General features: G+C 35.0%; 1 protein-coding gene across 3 annotated transcripts in view; it reads right to left on the bottom strand.

Annotated features, from left to right (window-relative positions):
- The window catches only part of lmo7a (LIM domain 7a), a 66620-nt gene that overhangs the window by 25507 nt on the left and 20738 nt on the right, over positions 1-20375 (bottom strand). The window contains exons 3-5 of one of the 3 annotated variants that reach the window (XM_077217026.1): positions 17682-17751; positions 14669-14775; positions 437-467 (exon numbers count right to left, since the gene is read on the bottom strand). In XM_077217026.1, the coding sequence (XP_077073141.1) occupies positions 437-467; positions 14669-14775; positions 17682-17751 (208 nt within the window). Of the gene's footprint in view, positions 1-436; positions 468-14668; positions 14885-14989; positions 15040-17681; positions 17752-20375 lie in introns of those variants that run through there. The other 2 variants (XM_077217029.1, XM_077217027.1) reach the window with 2 other exon arrangements.

The raw sequence follows: 20375 nt of genomic DNA on the forward strand, positions 1-20375 counted from the left end.
GAACGGTTGTGTACTTTATCTATTGTTTTATAACTTGAAATCTAACTAAATTTATTAATAATCTAAATATTTTTGTTTAATTCGTTACAATAGTAAGGCCTGCTTAGATACAGTATTTTGTTCAGACATTCACACTTGTGTCCAGATACTCTTTGGGCCACTGCATGTTTTCTATAGAGGTCAGGGATGTCTTGATCAGTGTACTTGAGTTTTAGCTGAAGCGTCTTGAAATATTACTATGACATACTGCTACTGTGATACTTTAAGAGATAAACAGAGAAACACAAACCGCAATATGAACTGTTAAGTGAGCATTTTATTTGATACCACATGAATGAAGCAAAGACTCTGAAAGCTCACAACATATTTCAATTGAGCAAATTAGGGGATAAACATGATTTCACATCAACCCAAATAATTCAGCATTAGCACTTACATTTTTGAGCCTCCTGCTGCTCTCCTGGCGTCTGTAGGGGAGAAAATGTGTTTGGTTAATCACTCACAGTCTGGGAAAAGGACAATAAAAGAACAGTGGGCATGTTTTGGGTTTCTGTGTGCCCTAGTGAATGAGCTAGAAGGTGAGAGCACAATCCCATCAGGCCGGCTCCCAGCAGCTCTATACAAAAGGATACACACTGAAAAAATATTCACTCAAACACACTGACAAACACAGCGACATAGGGATGGTTGACAGCAGATATAAAGACCAGAAAAACAACAGAAAAACAACCCTACTAACACTAGCTCCACCCTAAATTGACAATATATTAAATGCAACAAGCAAAATAAGCAGAAAAAAAAATAAGACAGTATATGTACTGCATATGTTCTTATTTTTTGTCACAATCTTGTCCTTGACTGGTTATTTATGAGCACTGTCACCTAAGGTTAAAACCAAATAGGATCACTATAAAAATGCCATATTCATAGATGTAAAACATCTATGGCATTTTGAATCTAAGATTCCTGATATCCTTTTGTTGCATGTAAAGAATCCTTTTGTTGTGGCCCCTTAAGAGCCCGCATAAATAGGGCACTGGATAAACATGTACTACAATATAATGAAATAGTAGTTTATTGATATTATATATTAAATTAATATGTATATATGCAGGGAATTAAGATATAAACTACAACAATAGTTTATTGATATTATATATTAAATTAATATGTATATATGCAGGGAATTAAGATATAAACTACAACAATAATAATCATTATCTTCATCATTACTATTTTTAACACATTACTTAAAAAATAGATACACAGCTTTTAAATGGATATGTGAATGAAGAAAAATGCTTTTTTTGTGTGTCCAGAGTGGATATTTAAGGTATATATCAGCAGGTGCAAATAGGCCCATGCTAACTAGCCAACATTTGACTCCTTTTGTCTTGCTTTTGTTATTACATAAAAAAAATTAAAAAAAAGTTCCTGTTCCAGTTATAATGATTCAATGTATGTGGCCTACCTTACGGTTTTACAAAACTCATTGCCACAGTCTTATTTTTACTTTTATTATCGCATGACACAATGTAATTTTTGGATATTAACATGTAATCATTTGGCCCTCATCTACATATGCCCCATTTTCCTAGAGATATAGGTAATACAATAGTACAGTAGCTCAGGCCTAGACCGTACATTTTAGTATGTTGAGTATCCAGAGTATTTAAAGTCACCACGAAATCAAAATTAACAATTCTTATTTTTTAATGGAATATTGCAGTATTTATTATAAATGATTTGTCCATGCACATCAACATTTTTTTAAATTAATTTTTAAATTATAGCTTATGTCAAGTGGGAGGGGAATTATTTTTTAGAGCTCAACAGCTGAGAGGTTGAAGAGTGATTATGCTAGTCAGCAACCTGTGTTTTTCAAGCAGGTGAACCTGTATGACATGTTCAACAAGCTGAATGAAGGCGCTCCCTGGTCACGATAACAGCAATTTATTGCTCCAATAAAAGTTGCAAGAGGAAAAAGAAAAAAAAAAGGTCTGTGTCTGCCATCAGAACAAAGTCCACATTTATAAAGCTGTTTGAAGAAGAAGAAAAAAATGGTCATGAACATTCTAATGCTTGTTACCTAATGATAATTTATGATCTCTGAAAAAGCCAAAGGACTCTTTGTTGGGGTGAGAAGAGATGGAAGGAAATTATTTTATTTTGGGAAACTCTAGGGTGTATTTTGATCAGCTGTTCACTCACATGAATATGAGGCATTTATTTATCAGCAAATCCTTTTTGAAAAAATAAAATCAAAATCTGTTATCTTATGGAGAATGCACTGATCTTGAAAGGGAAAGCTAAATCAGCAAAATCAACATTTATGATCCAATCTGATTAAAGACATTTTGAACTCTTTTCCTTGCAATTACAATGAATCAGGACTTATACTTTCAAACATCAGGACTTATACTTTCAAACATCAAAAAGGACGCAAAGACACCATAAAAGGTATGTTAAAAGCTATCATAAAAGCAGTCAGTAACATTTCAATCTTGGTTTTGTTTCTCACAAAAAGATATAATATGTAGGGCTGCAACAATTAATCGATAAAATCGATTATAATCGATTATGAAAATCGTTGTCAACGAATGTCATTATCGATTAGTTGGTCTGCTTACGTCACGGGGAGCGTTTACTGGTACGCACACACACGGATTTCTCAACAGATACTGCAGTATGTGTTTGATGTTAGTCACCATTATGCTCCATTCTCGGACCACTTAGTAATTAAGTTGAATTTGCAAACAAAACAAAGGAAGAATACCTTGCGTGGTTACTGGAAGATGAACAATACTCTGCTAAAAGATAAAATATTTAATGATCAGATCAAGGGATTAGTTAAACAAATTTTTTTTAAAAATGAGTTTGAGTCACATGATGCTAATTGGGAATTTTTTAAATTTAAAGCTCGATCACTAGCTATTAATAGAGCTAAGGCCCTTAAAGTGGTTAATGCTGATAAAGAAGCTAACTTGTTAAGCAGCATTAATAACTTAATCAAAAAAGAGAATCTCTCTGTTACAGAAATTAGTCAGTTAAAAACCATGCAATTAGAATTAGACCAGATATATATTAAAATAGTTAAAGGTGCCTTCGTCAGGTCTAGGGCGAGATGGATAGAGGAGGGAGAGAAAAATACAAGCTATTTCTTTTCACTTGAGAAAAGGAATTTTAAAAGGAAAAGCATTTCTGCTTTGCAAATTAAAAATTCTGTTTCAAAACACCCGGAAGAAATAGAAAATTTTGTCACAAATTTTTATAGAAACTTATACTCCTCTGATTTTCAAGCAAACCAAAGTGATTCATACCTACATCAAATTAAGAACTATATACCGCAAATTAGTGATGAATTTAAGTTATTATGTGAGGCTCCTGTGTCATTAAATGAAATTAGGGATGCAATGAAATCGATGAAAAAAGGGAAGTCGCCTGGTTGCGATGGCCTCACTTTAGAATTCTTTATACACTTCTGGGAAATTTTAGAGCAACCCTTTTTTTCAATGCTTCAAGAATGTATTAAATCTGGAACGATGATTCCCACTATGAAACAAGGAGTGATATCTCTTATTCCCAAACCGGACAAAGATGTAACTTTAATTGATAATTGGCGTCCTATTACACTTTTAAATTTTGATTATAAATTATTTGCTTCTATATTTGCCAAGAGATTAAAACAACATTTACATCATATCATTAATGAAACACAGACCGGCTTTATGAAGGGACGTCATATTAGCTGTAATACTCGTCTTGTTCTGGATCTTATTGATTACAAAGAAGAAATTGAGTCTGATGCAATCATCTTATTCCTTGACTTTTACAAGGCTTTCGACACTGTAGAGCACCAGTTCCTTATAAGCTCTTTAAGGGCCTTTGGATTCCCATCCAGTTTTATTAATATTGTCCAAATGTTGTACAAAGATATTGATAGCTGTTTAATTTTAAATTCACGAACATCACCAAGGTTTCCTATTCTTCGTGGAATAAGACAGGGTTGCCCTTTAAGCCCATTGTTATTTTTAGTGGTTGTAGAAACATTATCCATTGATATTTTGCGTAATGATAACTTTGTTGGTCTTAGTATTTTTAACAGAGAGATTCGTATTTCACAATTAGCAGATGATACTACTGTATTCTTAAAAGATAAAATGCAAGTTTCTCCAGTATTAACTACAATCAATGCCTTCTCTAATGCTTCTGGACTCAAACTTAATTTATCCAAGTGTGAAATTATTTGCTTATTTGACAATGTAGAATCTGAAATTGAAAATATACCAGTTAAAAATGAAGTGAAATATTTGGGGATTCATATAACGAAAAATTTAATTAGTAGACAGTTTCTGAATTTTTCTTCACGTCTGTCCAAAACTAAATTTATTTTTAATAGTTGGCTACAAAGAGATCTGTCAATTTTAGGCAGAGTGTTTTTATCCAAAGCAGAGGGATTATCCAGGTTTGTGTACCCTTCCCTGTCTTTAGCTGTAGATAATCACACCTCCAAAAATATTGATAAAATTTTTCTTGATTTTGTTTGGAACAATAAATCTCACAAATTGAAGAAGTATATTTTAGCAAACAAAAGAAGTGAGGGCGGTCTTGAAGTCCTGAACTTTGACGATACAAATAATACATTCAAAATTAATTGGTTGAAGAGATGCTTGCTTGGGTCAGACACTATGTGGTATTTTATCCCAAATAACATATTTAAAAGGGTAGGTGGCCTTTCTTTTTTGATGAAATGTAATTACTCCACTGGTAAATTACCCATTAAATTGGCTAGTTTTCATCAACAAGCTCTATTAGCCTGGAAATTGGTTTACAACCACAACTTTTCCCCCCATAAAACCATCTTATGGAATAATTCAGATGTTAAAATAAGAAATAGATCACTCTTTCTTGAGAAATGGTTTAATAAAAACATAATTTTTATTGCAGATCTATTCAACTCTAATGGTGATTTGTTATCCTATGAGAGTTTTATGAATATCTACCAATATCCTGTCCCGTTTAAAGAATTTAACTCTGTTACAAAGGCTATTCCGAGTGGTTTATTATGTCTGATGAAAGCTTCCCTTACCTATGAGGCATGTTCTAAACATTTATCCTTGTTATGTTTGGGTGGTGTTTCACTTTTAAGTAAAGATTGTAATAATAAACTTATTCGTCAACTCTCTCAATCTAGAAATCTATGTACTCCAAAAGGAAAATTCTTTTGGAATTCTATAATAGATAACATTCAGTGGAGGAAAACATGGTTACTACCATTTAAATATTGTATACCCAATAAAATGAGAGAAGTGCACTTTAAAATTTTGCATAATATATACCCTTGTAATGCGCATTTATCCAAATACTGTGATGTAGCTGAGGTATGCACCTTCTGTAATAATGAAGTTGAAGACGTCTGTCATTTGTTTTTTTCTTGTAATGTTTCTTCAATTTTCTGGAATGATTTAAGTGCTTATTGTTTTTCGAAAGTTAATGTGATTAGTAATCTATGCTTAAAGGATGTAATTTGTCGTTTTGAAAACCCTAACAAATCTTTAGAGTCTACTGTTAACTTTCTTATCATTGTGGCAAAATTTTACTTTCACAAGCAAAAATTTCGTAAGAAAATTCCTTCTTTTAATGATTTCCTTTGTGAAGTCAATTATTTAATCAAATCATTAAGAACAATTGATAATAGAAAATGTACGTCTTTTCTGAAAAAATATGATGAGATCCTCCATGTTCCATGAGCTATATCTCTGCCGTTTTTTATTATTTTTTTTATTTAAAATTTATTTTTATTTATTTATGTATTGTTTTATTTTTTTTATTTTTTTATTCTCGTTCTGTATCCTTTAACAGTGCAAATTTGACTATGTACAATAGATGCTTTTTTGGAAATGTTCTATATTTCTAAGAAATGTATATTTGCACTACTGTAAAACATTTCTTCAATAAAAAAAAAAAAAAAAAAAAAAAAAAAAAAACACACACGGAAGGTCTCTCTCCCTCAGGCGCTCTGCCGAGCGCGCGCGCTACACGGTTTGGAGCAGTCTCATCTGTCTCGCATGCGCGCTCTTGCTTGCGCGCTCTAGATTTCGCGAGTTTGAACTAATTCGCGGGCATCAGGGAGCCGCAATCAATATGCGGGAGACTCCCGGGACTTCCGGGATGTCTGTATTTTGTCTCGAGCATCAGGTTGTGCAATCAGTTCGCTCCCAACGTAAGTGATGGATTAAAATAGCGCTACCGCAGAAATAGGTTAAATTAAAACGGTGTTTACAAAGTGAAGCATTAAATACAAAGGCAGTTAATAACAGCAGCAGTAAAATATTGTTTTTTAGTCACTGTACTCAGTGGTTTTCAGCGAATGCTTGTGCACTAATGCATAATTTCTCCTGTCCTTTACTCAAGCCTGTTAGCTTGCTGGGTAACGTTACCTCCATTCCGTTCTCTTTTTATAGCATTTGTCTACTAAGTTTTAATTGTTTTTCAAACGCGATCTACTGCGGCTCTACGTTCACACAATTGTTTTCAGTCTTTCTATATTTATTTAATCAATTTATCCTTATATTATATTATTTTCTATATTATATATATAATATATATTATATTCTTTATCCTTATATTCCTTATATATAATTAATTTTAAATAAAAATTAAATGAATTATATATTTTAGATGTTTTTAGTTTGTTTTTAGTTCAGATATTCACATCTGAACAACATGTCTGTGTAAATTTGTTTTAACAAAAATTTTGTTAAAACATAATATGTTTGATATCATTTTTTAACAATAATCATGTTTGTCAACTTGCCATCAGCAATTATCATTAAAAACAATGCAAATATTGATATTAGTAAAACTCAATGTGTGGCTTTTGCACTTTTTAAAGTACACTTTTACACATAAATACCCTGATTTACGGTTTTATTTAGTTATAAAAAAAAATCTAATTTAATTTCTATCCGATTAATCGATTAATCGAAAAAATAATCGTCCGATTAATCGATTATCAAAATAATCGTTAGTTGCAGCCCTAATAATATGCATCGTAAGACATGCAGAAAGAGCACATGAGGAGCACAGACCACTTTTCCAATACTTTTATGGTGCTTTTTAAAATCATTTTGGAGCTTGACAGCCCCTGTCCTCATTCAATATATTAAAAAGTGTGGACAGAATATTTATTAAAAATTCACTATTGTGTTCCAGCTGAGTAATACATACTAATGGGATTTTCTTTTTTGGGTGAACTGACACTTATCCAACTAGCGCATTTATGTTTAACAGCCACTCTTGCCACTTTTAATTCTCCATCCTTTAGTAAGAGAACTGTGGCTGGAACATTCCAATTACAACAGCTCATTATTCTATTCAAAACACTGTCAGACATAATCAGAGCACACATGCTTTTCAATAGGGTCACTATTCACACATCAGGCTTTAAATGCTTTGAACTAATGTGTCTAAACAAGTACAAGACTGCGTTAAATTGCTTATAAAATCCCCCGTCTGTTCCCAAGGCAAAAATTTTTGTTTACGCTAATGACCATTTGTGAGAATATAATGTTTGCAGATTTGTGAGAATATAATGTTTGCACATTTGTGAGAATGTAATGTTTGCACTGTTACATTCTCACAAAAGGCGACATCAACCTGCTGCATTCTTTAATATTCATGTGTAATGAACTCAGAAACTAAGTTACATTCCTTTACTTTATTCTGACCATTTTAGGGCCTAAAGATACTGTCTGAGCAGGTCAATGTCATAACAAAGTATTGTACCAGTCTGTGGGAAAGTCACAGCTACAATTGGGATTTGTCTCTCTATAGAAACCAAACCATTTCTGTATGTGCGATTATTGAGTAGGAACATTTCAAAATAAAACACAATAGAAGTTTCTAAATGGCACTGTTCTGTTTCCCTCCAAACAATGTCCAAACCACAGAGGCTCACAAAGTGAGTGAAAAAGTAGGATAGTCTACAACAGAGAATATCACCTACACATAATGTAAAATACACATGGACACAAGACTAGACTTCAGTTACACAATATCCACAGCATATTTCTGGAATTTTACAGTCGTACATCCGTCCTCTATTTCGAAATACTTTTAGTCCATAAAAGGCCTGCCAAACCCTTTTGGGAAATGCAATAAAATGACACTGTGACAATGGACGGGCAGATTCATGACACATCAACACCCCTCATTTATAAAGTGGGTGTGTGTGCATAGCTGGGAGAGTAAGACCTCACAGCCCAGTTCAGTAACATTCAGCGGGTAAAGAATGTTCCTGATTTTATATACGAATGTCACTAATTAGTCATGCCAGCTTGCATCAATCATTCTTTGTGTTTTTACTCAGCTCTATGATACAACATATACCTTTAAATGGAGGCATTGGCTGTGATTGATTTAATATCTCCCAAAAGGCTCGTTACATTCTTATCCGATTCACCAGCTATAAGTAAAAAATTGTATAAAGAATAATTTTCACTAGTCGGATGAGCGAGTGTTGCACAAATGCAGCTCTTGTTTGTCTACTCATGGCATGGACAATTGAGTAATTCACAATATACCAGTGTCCCTGTCATAGAGACCACTGATGCCATCCAGTGCCACACACCATTGAGCAAATTACATATTCATTCTACCACAGCACTTATAATGAAAACATTATATTATAATTCACAACACTGAAAAGTGGATCTTTTAAATAATTGAACAAACAGTCCACCAATAGTACTTTTTACTGACCTAAACAGACTTGCTAAAATTCAAAAGTTTGTGGTAGATAAGATCATTTAATGTTTTTGATAGAAATGTGATGGCAAAGCTGTATTTTCAGATACTTCAGAGTCTTCATAGTCACAAAATCCTTCAGAAATCACTTTAGTATGATGATTTGCTGCTCAAGAAACTTGGCTTATTATTATCAATGTTAAAAACAGTCATGCTCCTTAATATTTTTGTGGAAATATCTATATATTTTTTCAGAATTGTTTAATGAATGTCGAAAGAGCAGAATTTATATGAAACAATTTTTTTTTACAACTTTAATGTCACGTACTGATCCCAAACCAACGAAAGGTATTCAGAACTAAATCAAATCAAAATGTATAAAGCACAATAAGAATAACAGAAGTTGAACAGTGCTGTACAAAACCTTGCTAAAAAAAGACAAGAATAAATATAGACAATTTAGACCGCAATGCAATGAGAAGGAGGAGAGTATCAAAACACTGAGTATAATACTTATACTCTAGGGAAAATTATAAGCCTAGGTAAAAAGACAAGTTTTTAACTTGGATTTAAATTCAGATTCTGAAGAGGTTAATCTGAGGGAAACTGGAAGACTGTTCCACAGTTTCGGCACAACAATAGAAAAGGCACGGTCCCCCTTCGACTTTAATCTGGATCTCGGAACCATCAACACTCTTTGCTCAGAAGACCTCAGAGATCTAACCGATGAATTTAGATTTAAAAGATCAAGGAGATATTCAGGAGCCATTCCTCAGAGCCTTAAAGTTTTTTTTTTTTTTAAAGCACACAAAAAATGAAACTCAAAGAGTAAATGCAAAGAGCATAATACAGAGTAGATGTGATCAAATATATGGGTGCCAGTCAGAAGTCTGGCAGCTACATTTTGAACCATCTGAAGACGATTTATATTTGATTACTTATTCCAATATAGAGGGAGATACAATAATCAAGCTGTGATGATTGTTGATAATGATGAACGGTAGTGTATTTAAATCTAATAATTAGGAGTACAACATTAAGCACATCTATTTTCAAGCATTTTTCAATAATCAGCTAAACGTATCCAGCAGCCGACCTCAGAGTACGTTTTCATGTACTAGGATAACTGCTTTAAAAATGATTTTGGTCAATCAGTTTAGTGCTGGGGCATGAGATGATGGCATCTGCAGTCAATAAGAACAATACTGTCAAACTCTGCCACACTGTATTGCTGCTGAAAAAGAAAAACTCTGAAACATACAGAATAAGGCTGGGCGAGAAAACGGTATCGGTATTTATCGAAGGTACACCATTGTCGGTAACGATATAAAAAAAAAGTTAGATATAGCGCTCGATATTTTCATTAAAATGCCTGGCATCGCCCATAGATCTTAAACAGCCTATTAGATGTTTTGATAAATCAGCATGCTACCATTGGCAAGCAAACAACCAATAAGATCTAAACAGCCAGGTTGCGTTGCTCTCATGTTCGGTAGAGTCACCACATTGACATCCCAATATCTCTTACAGTTTTAGAGGTTTGTATTAATGACATGACAGCATTTGTGATCACATTTCTTTTATGAATAATTTGGCCCTCTTATTTGGAGCTGCTCTTAAAGTCAATAACTGATGACTATCCATAATTAATATGGTTTGAAATTGAAAAGTGAAGTGCTATCAAGACTCATAATCAGTTCAAATGCACAAGTCTATAAACTACTGGAATGCAGAAAGAGATACAATTCTTTATCATTAACATTTGGTAAGTGCTAGTAACATGGCAATATGTTCACTGGACGAGACAATTATAAAACAGACAAAGTTCACACAGCTACCAAGATTTCACCATCTACAATGACAAGAAATGAAACCCTGTAAACTATGATTCACCAGATTACATCTACCAACAAATGCCTTGTCCATCGGTCCCAATACTGTGCTTGTGTACTCAACTCATTAAAATGCTTTTATACCAATAACCGATATGACGCATTGTGTGTACAGTGTTTGTGTCCAGACAAAGAAACAGACAACAGAACAAACAGAGACATGGAGATATCAAGAGCTAAAAGATGTCTATGAATGTATCTAACTAAAAGAATATTAAACAAAAATATTTATGTATAGCTGCTGTGCACGAGCTGATAAGTGATGCAGGCTAAGTGGATTGATAGATGCACAAGCTAGTCGAACGCACATCTATTTCTCACAGACAACACTGAAAAATTATGTCAATAGCAAAGAGAGCATGCACACTTCCGTTGCATGTGCTTGATTGCTGGTCGCTTAGTTGGATTACAACTAACTCTTACTAAATTAAATTTTAGTTAAAGTTATGTGATTTATGTATAACGTGTGGTTCTCTAACCCTACATTATTCCAGAAAAAGGTCATGTGATTACTGTGCCGCTGCACTGGAATAGCTCTAATGTGCGCTGTAGATGAAATACGATATACAAAATACGAGCAATATAATGAACAGTGAACAGAACAGAAGAGTATCAGAAGCTCGTACAATCAGTTTAACAGGAATAATTAAGCATGAAAATAAATGAAAGACATGTCTATTTGTGAATTAAGCAAACTAATATGATTAATTTTCTTTTGGTTTCTATAACCAATATGAAAAAATACAAATGCAATAGAAATACAGCTAACGATACTCCGTATCAGCAAGTACCAAAAATGAAAGTATCAGTATCAGACTCATTCTGAAAAAAGTGGTATGTGCATCCCTAATAAAAACTATATTATAAATAAAAACTTTAACAGTATTTTAATGATATTTCAGTAACATTGTTACTAAACTAAAGGATATTAACATTTAAAAATAAATACTAAAATGATTAAATATTTCTTGTTCACACACATGCAAGATCTATATGGAATATGATATCACACAAGCAAGAGTGCGATATGGCTCTGTATCAGCACGGCTGCGTTTGTGTGCATGTATAAATATATATCATATGCGCACATATATATATATATATTTACAGTGTTTAAAAGTATTTTAAACACTGTGTTTAAAATACTATAAAATAATAATATAAGATTTACAGTGTTTAAAAGTAAAGTAGTGTTGATCTTGTTTATTGGCACATGTAAACAGGTCATGAAACTGAGCAGCTGTCATGCTGGAAGAGGCTGCCAGTGGGACAGATGACCTGGAGTTGTTTCCCTCTCTGAGACACTTGCTTTTCATGGACTGATAAGTAATAATGAATGTAGGCCCTGCTTATCTCAAGCCTGCCGGCAACAGGCTGCAATTTCTGCTCACGTTGCCTTCTGTGTGACTGTGAACAGTCGCCATCAAACTCGACAAGGGCTATAAATCTCAGATCAGTGTGAGAGATCTGAAAACGTTAATGATGGGTGCAAACTCTCCACTCACATTCCAGATGGTTTACTGCCATGTATCGTTTACTGGTTGTATGTATTGTTTCAGAACACAAAAAATGCATTTTCTAGAATGAATTGGCAGGGGTCGTTGTAAAAACATTTTAAAAAAACAGAGCAATTCCAATAGGGTCCTCTCACCATTGGTGCTCGGGCCCTAATAAGCCCTACCATATATCGGTGTTTGACAGTGCTGATAGGTGTAGTCTAATTCTTGGCCAGCCTACAGTTAGTATATGCAAATTACATGGTCTACACAAACCCGGAACAGAAAATACAAGCCAAAATGGTAGCCTTCTTGTTGTGTTCTTGATGTAAACACAAACATGTTTCTGAAGGATGTAAAGTTACACCAGGAGCATGAAGGAGAAAACAAGCCAAAAATAGTTACAGTCAGGAATCATATCACTGCTGCACTTCATCTAGTGTCAAAGTGACCTTTCAATTCTAAAATTAGGAACCCTGGAACTCTTCCGACAAATACCTGACAGTGGACGCAGATAAACCCTCACTTCATGCTCACAGACACACACCCTCAGACATATACAAGTGGCGTAAGTTATTATAATTATAGCCTATAGGGATTGAATGAGTCCTGTTTAATCAGAGCCTCTGTACAGTTTCTATGGCAGTACGGGTGTGGCATGGTAACCGTCATGCAGCAAGGCTTGCTTTGTTTAATCTCGGCCCACAGGTTAGTGTCTGACAGCACTGTCACTTCTGCTGAGGTAACAATGACAGGATGGGCAGAAACATAAAGCCCTCCCTTGCCCTATTCAAAGCAGTCTTAGGGCAGGTTGATTTCACATATTTGAATCGTTACTAATTTGTATGTGACGTCATACAGCTTTGATATCTTACAATGCCCCAACACACACCAATATTTTGTGCTGGACCAGTTCAAGCCAGAGCTGAACACACCTAGTCAAATGAAGCTCACAAAAGGATCAACTATCGGAAAACACAGGAAAAGAAAAACAGTCATTTGCAGACAGTCCACTAAATAAATACAATTTTTAAATATAATACAAATATATATTTTTAATGTTGTTCCAACCCTATGAATATGTTCCTTAAAACACATAAGGTGAATTTTTTAAAGAATATCATCAGAACTCTTTTTTTAAATAATTAAAGTGAATGATAACAAACTCACCATAAAAAGCACCATAGGGAAATGATTAATGTGGTTTACATGACTTGTGCTATTTATTTTTTGTCTTGACATATGATTTGTGAGTGGAATACACCCACTTTAAGCCATTATTCACTGACAAACTTGACATTTGTCCTAACTCTCACTGGCAAGGTCATGAGAATTCATTAGAGCTTATGAGAGTGCTTAGTGATTGCCAATTCACAAATTAACCCATCTTTTTTTTTATTAAACAGATCATAAAAGTCTGATTGAGATATATAATATATAATTATTATAATTTTTGTTTTTTTACAAATTGAACTGATCCTATAAACTTTTCAAGTTCAACTCACAAAACAACCAGCACATTTATCAACATTTCTCCTTCTGTGCATCAGACTATAAAATCAGGTTTTGAATGACATGAGGGTAAGTAAATGATGACAGAAATATTATTTTTCTGTGAACTGTTGCAATGAATTATGAAACATTCTATTTTAAGTCACCAAGAAAATATGATAGCATAGGACTTCTTGTGTTTTTGTTCACAAATAGTGCTTGTGGTGATGAACATGTCAGAGCTGGACTGACAGATCTCACAACGTCACTACCTACCAAAGACACACCTGTGAAAATACTGAACAGGTTGATCAACATGCCTTGTTTTTCCACCCTTTTCACAGATCTGGGCTGATCCGAAACACTGAAACTACAACAATATAGCATGATTACAGCATGCACAGGACATAAACACCTGCAAGTGGCAACTTTGCCCACAGCACACACACAGAAAGTCTTTAATCTCTCTTCATCTCGAATTTACACATACACAGGCCAATTGTCAGCTTGTGTTTCAGTGATAGCAAGAGTTTATGCTTCACTCATGAGGGTGATTCTGCGTTTTTATGATCAGATTATACTTTCATTGCAACTCACCTCTGCTCTTCTTCATTTATTGACTCTTCTCTAACTTTAATTTCTCACCTGACAAAGAGCGCATAGCTAATTCATGATTTTTATTTAATATTCAATGCATTTTCACAAACAAGACATTCATACAAGCCAGTCATGACTGTATGATAAATGTTATTAAGCTATAATGTCAACAACATGCCCATGAATCTTTTTAAAATAGCCATTCACATTGAGTTACATACTGGCTCAGTTGAATTTAAATGACTGGTTTAGTAATACAAGCCTGTTTTACAAAAATATGTGAATTTGAGACCAGAGGACAATAAGATCGGCCAAAATCACCATCTAGTGAGCCATATACAGTGGTTGGACACATTCTGTTATAGCTAAACCACAGCTATTTTCACATTGGCGGAAGGTCAAGTATATTACCGAACATTGTAAGTTGAGAAAACCAAAACTTACTTGATAGTCACACGTGTGGAGAAGTCTTGCAGGTCTCCTGGGTGGAAAAGTTGGGCTTCGATTAGTCCAAGCTTTGAACAGGCTTTTAGGAAGAGGTTGATGTTGTCCTGTCGACAGAGAATATGTGTCCACCTTCTGAGTTAGACAGCACTCATACGGGAATTCTTTGGCACACACAGTCCAGAAATCATTGCTTCCAAAGTTCAGTCCAGTGAGCTGAAGCAGTGGGAGGAGACGAAAGAGGGCAGGAGGCAAATAAAAAGTGACACCACAAGAGCAAAGAATAAAGGAAGAATATCACTGATTGACCTGTGACTGTACCTGTGAGAGCAGGAGTTTGGCCTCGGGGCGGTGCAAAAGTATGACAGAGAGAGTCAAAGACACTAGTACCCTCCCACACACATGTACGGCAGTCACACAAACACACACACGCACTCTCTTTTCATTCGCTCTAGACTAACCCAAACACATACCTGCATGTGCACAAACAAATAAACTCAAGCATACTCTCACTTTTCACACCCAGAAACCGCCACACAAATCTCTCAGCAGAATATTTGAGGAATCTTCAGGGTGATTGATTATTTTGGAGACGGGGTTGCCATGAAACACAGGTGACTGAAACGACAAAGTATTTCCCCCAAGTAACTGTTAAAATTGCTCGGTGGGTGGGTAAGCAAATGCTTTTAATATTAAGGAAACTAAAAACTGTGTGTGTTCATTCACATACACATCTGGTATGTTGAGAAATGTAGACTATCATGGTACTGAATTCGTGTTATGACATTATTTCAATTAGACTTGATCAACCATCTGGATGATAGTTCAGAGCGTGCAGCCCACCCTTTCCTGCTTTCCCGCTTGCGCTGAAATAATCACAGGGTGCTTTGGCCTATATTTAAACAGCAAACATGCCTATTAGCAGATGGCAATGAGGAGCTCTACTTCTGAATCACCTCCTCGCCTGCTGTTTAAATCCTTTCTTGAGGGGCAAGGTCAAAGGTCTCACCATGACCCTGTGTGTGGGAGTCAAAGGGTCTGTTGAAGTATGTTTAATCTGTGTTTAAAGGTGACAAATGAGATACACCGCACAGAAAATGAATGTCAACAGCAAGACGTCTCTTATTGTTTGTTCTGTTCCTCAACCAAATTCTCACACTCCAACAGCTTGATCAGTGTCCTTAACGTCTAACCTCTGCAAAATATCTGAGATGTGAAAAGGTCCAACAAGTCACCCGTTTACCTGAATGCTAAATGTCTTGAAGCAGGTGGTTAGGAACAAACAGATTATTACATGTTTAACCTTTACTTGGAATTTTAAATGATCTACAATTCCTCAACAGGACATGTTGGCTAAAACACTAATGTTTTAATAATTTTTCACAGATAGTTTTGGGACAGTGACATTATGACATATCTTTATAGCCAGTGCACATACAGTAATCCTGTCAGAAATACTCATTTAGCGATTACAGGCATCAGAAAATAACTACCAAGCTTTCCGTCAAACACTTTTTTGCAACTGCTGGTTGTTGGTTTGTTGCACAGGCATTACTGGTGATATGCATGTAATCTGAGGTATGCTAAAGTTCAATTCTTGTGATAAACTGTGATAGCATAGATCAAGCTCTCATATGAATCATGTTGAATTCTATTCACATAATAAACTATTATGCAAATAGGCAATAATGCTAGACGAAATATAAAGTTAACACTTAGACATTAAGGGTTTAATTAAAGTAAATAAAATATAAATGCTTAAATGCACACTTTTAAGAGCAAACAAGCCTGGTGGCCTGTGGAAAATCCTATTCAAATAATCAGTTCTGCCAATTCTCTTTTCACAGTGGTGAGACTCATTGCAAATATATCCATCCAGCTCAATTATAGGGGGTTTATGAAGGGCTGTGCTCTACAGAGTCATGTCTCTGCTAAACCTCAGGCCAAACTCCTGCCAGAATGACTTTTCTAATGTGGCCGACCAGCGTGCCACTCAAGTGTAGGCTTCCTCTCTTCAAATTGTTAAAAGGAGGATCAGCTATCCAGGGAAACACAAGGGTAAACCACGGTTCTGGATTTGATGGAACTATGGGAAAGTGATCCAGAGATCAACCAAAGCCAAACCTTGAGTAGAGTTTAGTGATCCAAAGCCAGAGTCGCTACACAGTCCACAAAACCAGAGATTTCCACTCTTGCACTGATGAGCCTTGATTTAACAAAATATAAAACCTCAGTATTAGAATAAAACTGCGTCTAACAAAAGCCAAGCAGCCAGAAGGAACAATAATAGTGCTGGGAAGATTTCAGAGGCTTGAATGAGCCTTTCATTCTGTGGAAAAAAATCTCTCATCAGTCATAAACATAGTTGGATAAGTGCATTATGTTCTTTTGCATCTTACGGTTTGCTGCAGCTCAGAAACAGGTCTCTTTTGGACAAACTTTACAGGCTCAGCAGTATTTAGCAAAACTAAAATATATTCCAAACTATATTTTTTTCTTTGCATGCCTTTGCTTGGTCCGTGCCATGTAAGCCCTCAACTGTGTTTAGGCTGTACTCGATAGGTTTTGGGGTTGGAAGCATTTTATGGAAATACCGCTGTGATGCTGTTGGACATGCAGATGCACATCTAAGCTTACTTGGGTCAAGAGTTTTAAAGGGCATTAAAAAGCAAGAGCATAGACCATAGCAAGAGCATAAGTTTTTTTACTGTACAAGTAATATATTACATTATATCAAAATCTAATTACCCCTTCTCTACACGTATGTGTATGGATCTTTCAAAATAGAAAATTGCAATGCTTCCTGTTTGGAAAATGGTGACAAATGATTTCTATTAAATAACAGGTAGAAGTATATACACGTTTTGCAATTCACACTAAATACCCATGTACATGTCAACCATTTAGTAAATCATTCAATCTTCTTTTTAAGAGTTAAAGTTCTTATTAGGATGGAATACTAGAGCAAAAATCCTGTATGCATGTCAAAGTACAAAAAACAACAACAACTTACCAAGCCAGCAATAGGTGTGGATAATCTGTTTAATTTCTTGATAATGCCAGGCTTGATCTTGTTGATCAGTCTAGAAAAAGAAAAGCAGAACAAAATTCAACACAAACAATTACATCGCGTGTCAGTTGGCAGTTTATGGCTTTTTTTAATTCTGACCATCTGGCTTCAGTTTACAAACCCATCTAATGCCCTGAAAAAACACAAACAGCTCTCTGTGGAAACAGACATCAGTCAATAGCCTCCAAGTCTAGTTTTGTATGTAAAACTGGTTTGGGGAAATAGACAGAAACATTAAATTGCAAAATACAAGGCATGCGGTTGAGTGAAGAGCATGAAATATAATGTGAGGTATGTAGTGAAATGTGAGAAACTGATGTGCATTAAAGGGAGAGGCAGTCATTAACATTTTTATGACTCATCTCATACAAGCCATTTTCTTTCATTTAGTGATGCGCAATTCCTTCTGTGGTAGAAGAAAGTCAGTCAGTGAGTAAAAAATGACAGGATTTTCATTCTGGGTAAAAACTTTAAGGGAATAACCATAGACTGTAAAAAAACATAGCTGCCATTTTTGTTATAGGTCAATACAGGCTTTAGAATCAATATCAAAGTAATGTAGTGTATTTAATAACATGATAAAAATAACAAAATAATGTGTAAATATATGTGATTGGTTGAATGCTGAATTTAACAGTAACATTTACAATTAAAGCTGATTAAAATGTAGAATCTGATTGGTTGCAAAAGTCGGGTCATAACATGGTAACAAAGTCAGAGATGTGTGCCCCCTTTTAAAATAAATGACTTTTTAAACTCCAGTATCTATATACGGATCTAGACCTACACAAAGCTTTTTTAAATTCGATTGGTGGCCTTAAAATGTTTTTTTTTACATAAAAAAAATTATATATATATATATATATATATATATATATATATATATATATATATAAAACAATTTTTATGTAAAAAAACAAATATGCTTAAGCCACCAAAAATTGTATATATTTTATAAAATATATATATATATAAATAAAAGTATAGATACAGTATCTAAAGAATATGTAGTGTTGGCTATTTCTTCGCTGTCTGTAATCACTAAAACACATTTACCCATTCACACATCTAAGTAGTATTTGTACACTCTTTAAGCCCAAGTAAAGCCTTTGCTGTGCCGGCCCCAGCAGCAGTTTCACAGGACTCTTTGTTTACCAGAGTGACAGTTTCCTCAGGTAATGTACGCTTTTGTTAGCTCATGTGGAAATAGCAAAGCTAATGGCTCGGTATACAGACTGTAAGCAGGCAGCATGAGAGCGCAGGATCAGGACGATGACATTCTGCACTGGACTGTGGTAATTAGTCTGCTGAGTCACTCGACTGACACCAGCGTGTCAAACCGGCCCACGCACTGCCCCAAAACCATCCAGTCATGTTCTGAAATGTGCTGAAATCCCTGAGCTTGCAGCATGTTACGCCCAGTCCACCGACCCAACGCTCTCTTTACATAAACAGCACAAGAGGCCCGAGAGCTGCTTCTCCTCGATGTGCCTGCCCTCTACTCAGGTTTCTGAACCCCGGCTAGAGTAGCTGGCACTATGGAACACCTCTTCACAGCTGTCCTTATAAATGCTCTGCCATCCATGTTGTTTTCCTCTGCTGGGCTTACTAATGCTTCCTGGGATGGAAGAGTCTCTGATTGTGACAGCAGGGTACAAATTATTTGCTTTAAAAATAGCTGCATGGCATCATGCACGTTAAATTACATGCAGCTGCACATCTATGCAAATTCCAAATAAAAAAGTTCAGGTTAGCTTGCATCACATTTCAGCCAACAGGTAAAATATTGTTTCAGTGCATTATAGAAAAGTAGTTAAAAGTATAGCTCCAACATAGGCTCACTGGAAAAATGTGCCTCTAACCACAATTATGCAACTTGTTTTCCTACTCGCATTTCAAATTACGATTACATGAGCATATTTTTGATTAACAAAGACTTATTTTTGCACAGTTCTTTCCACAATACTATGTTAAGACCTCAAACACACTATGCTGCTTGATTTGTAAACTACATAATTTTGAGCTCCTTATGTTTGGCTTGTATGATATAAACTTGCTTGGTAACTTACCTAGTACTGCATTTCATTTGCAATGCAGAACGCGCGAGTATGAGTCCAGTGAAACATAAGTCATAAAAGAGCTCAAAGTCTTGGAGAAGCAGGCTAAATGGTTACTTCAGCACAGTCTTGACTGTGATGCATTACAATTAATGCGATTTAAGTAAGTAAGATGTCTTTGTATCAAATGTTCGATGTTATGGGTAGAAGGGTGTGGGAACCGGTGAACATTCAAAGACTTTTAATACAATAAATGAAACAAATACAAAACGAAAATAAAAGACAGTAGCCCCTCACGGACGACTGCTGTCACATATAACAAAACACAACATAAATCCAGGCCTGGTCTCTCTCGATCTTCACTGTCGTCGCTCCTCCTTTATGCTTCTTGCATAAATAAAAGCAGATTTATTAGTCCTCAATTAATAAAAAAACAGTGAAATGCATTGCAAACTCAGAATATTTTACAAAGCTGCAATAAATAAATGTTAAATAACACAAATAAATGTATAAACCAATGCCTTTGCTACTGACCTTCGATGATCCAAATCTAATAACCAAAATTACTTCAGATAAACAT

This window comes from Siphateles boraxobius, unplaced genomic scaffold (genome assembly GCF_051911475.1).
Source record: "Siphateles boraxobius isolate OS27281-9 unplaced genomic scaffold, OSU_SipBor_1 7, whole genome shotgun sequence".
Lineage (NCBI taxonomy): Eukaryota > Metazoa > Chordata > Actinopteri > Cypriniformes > Leuciscidae > Siphateles > Siphateles boraxobius.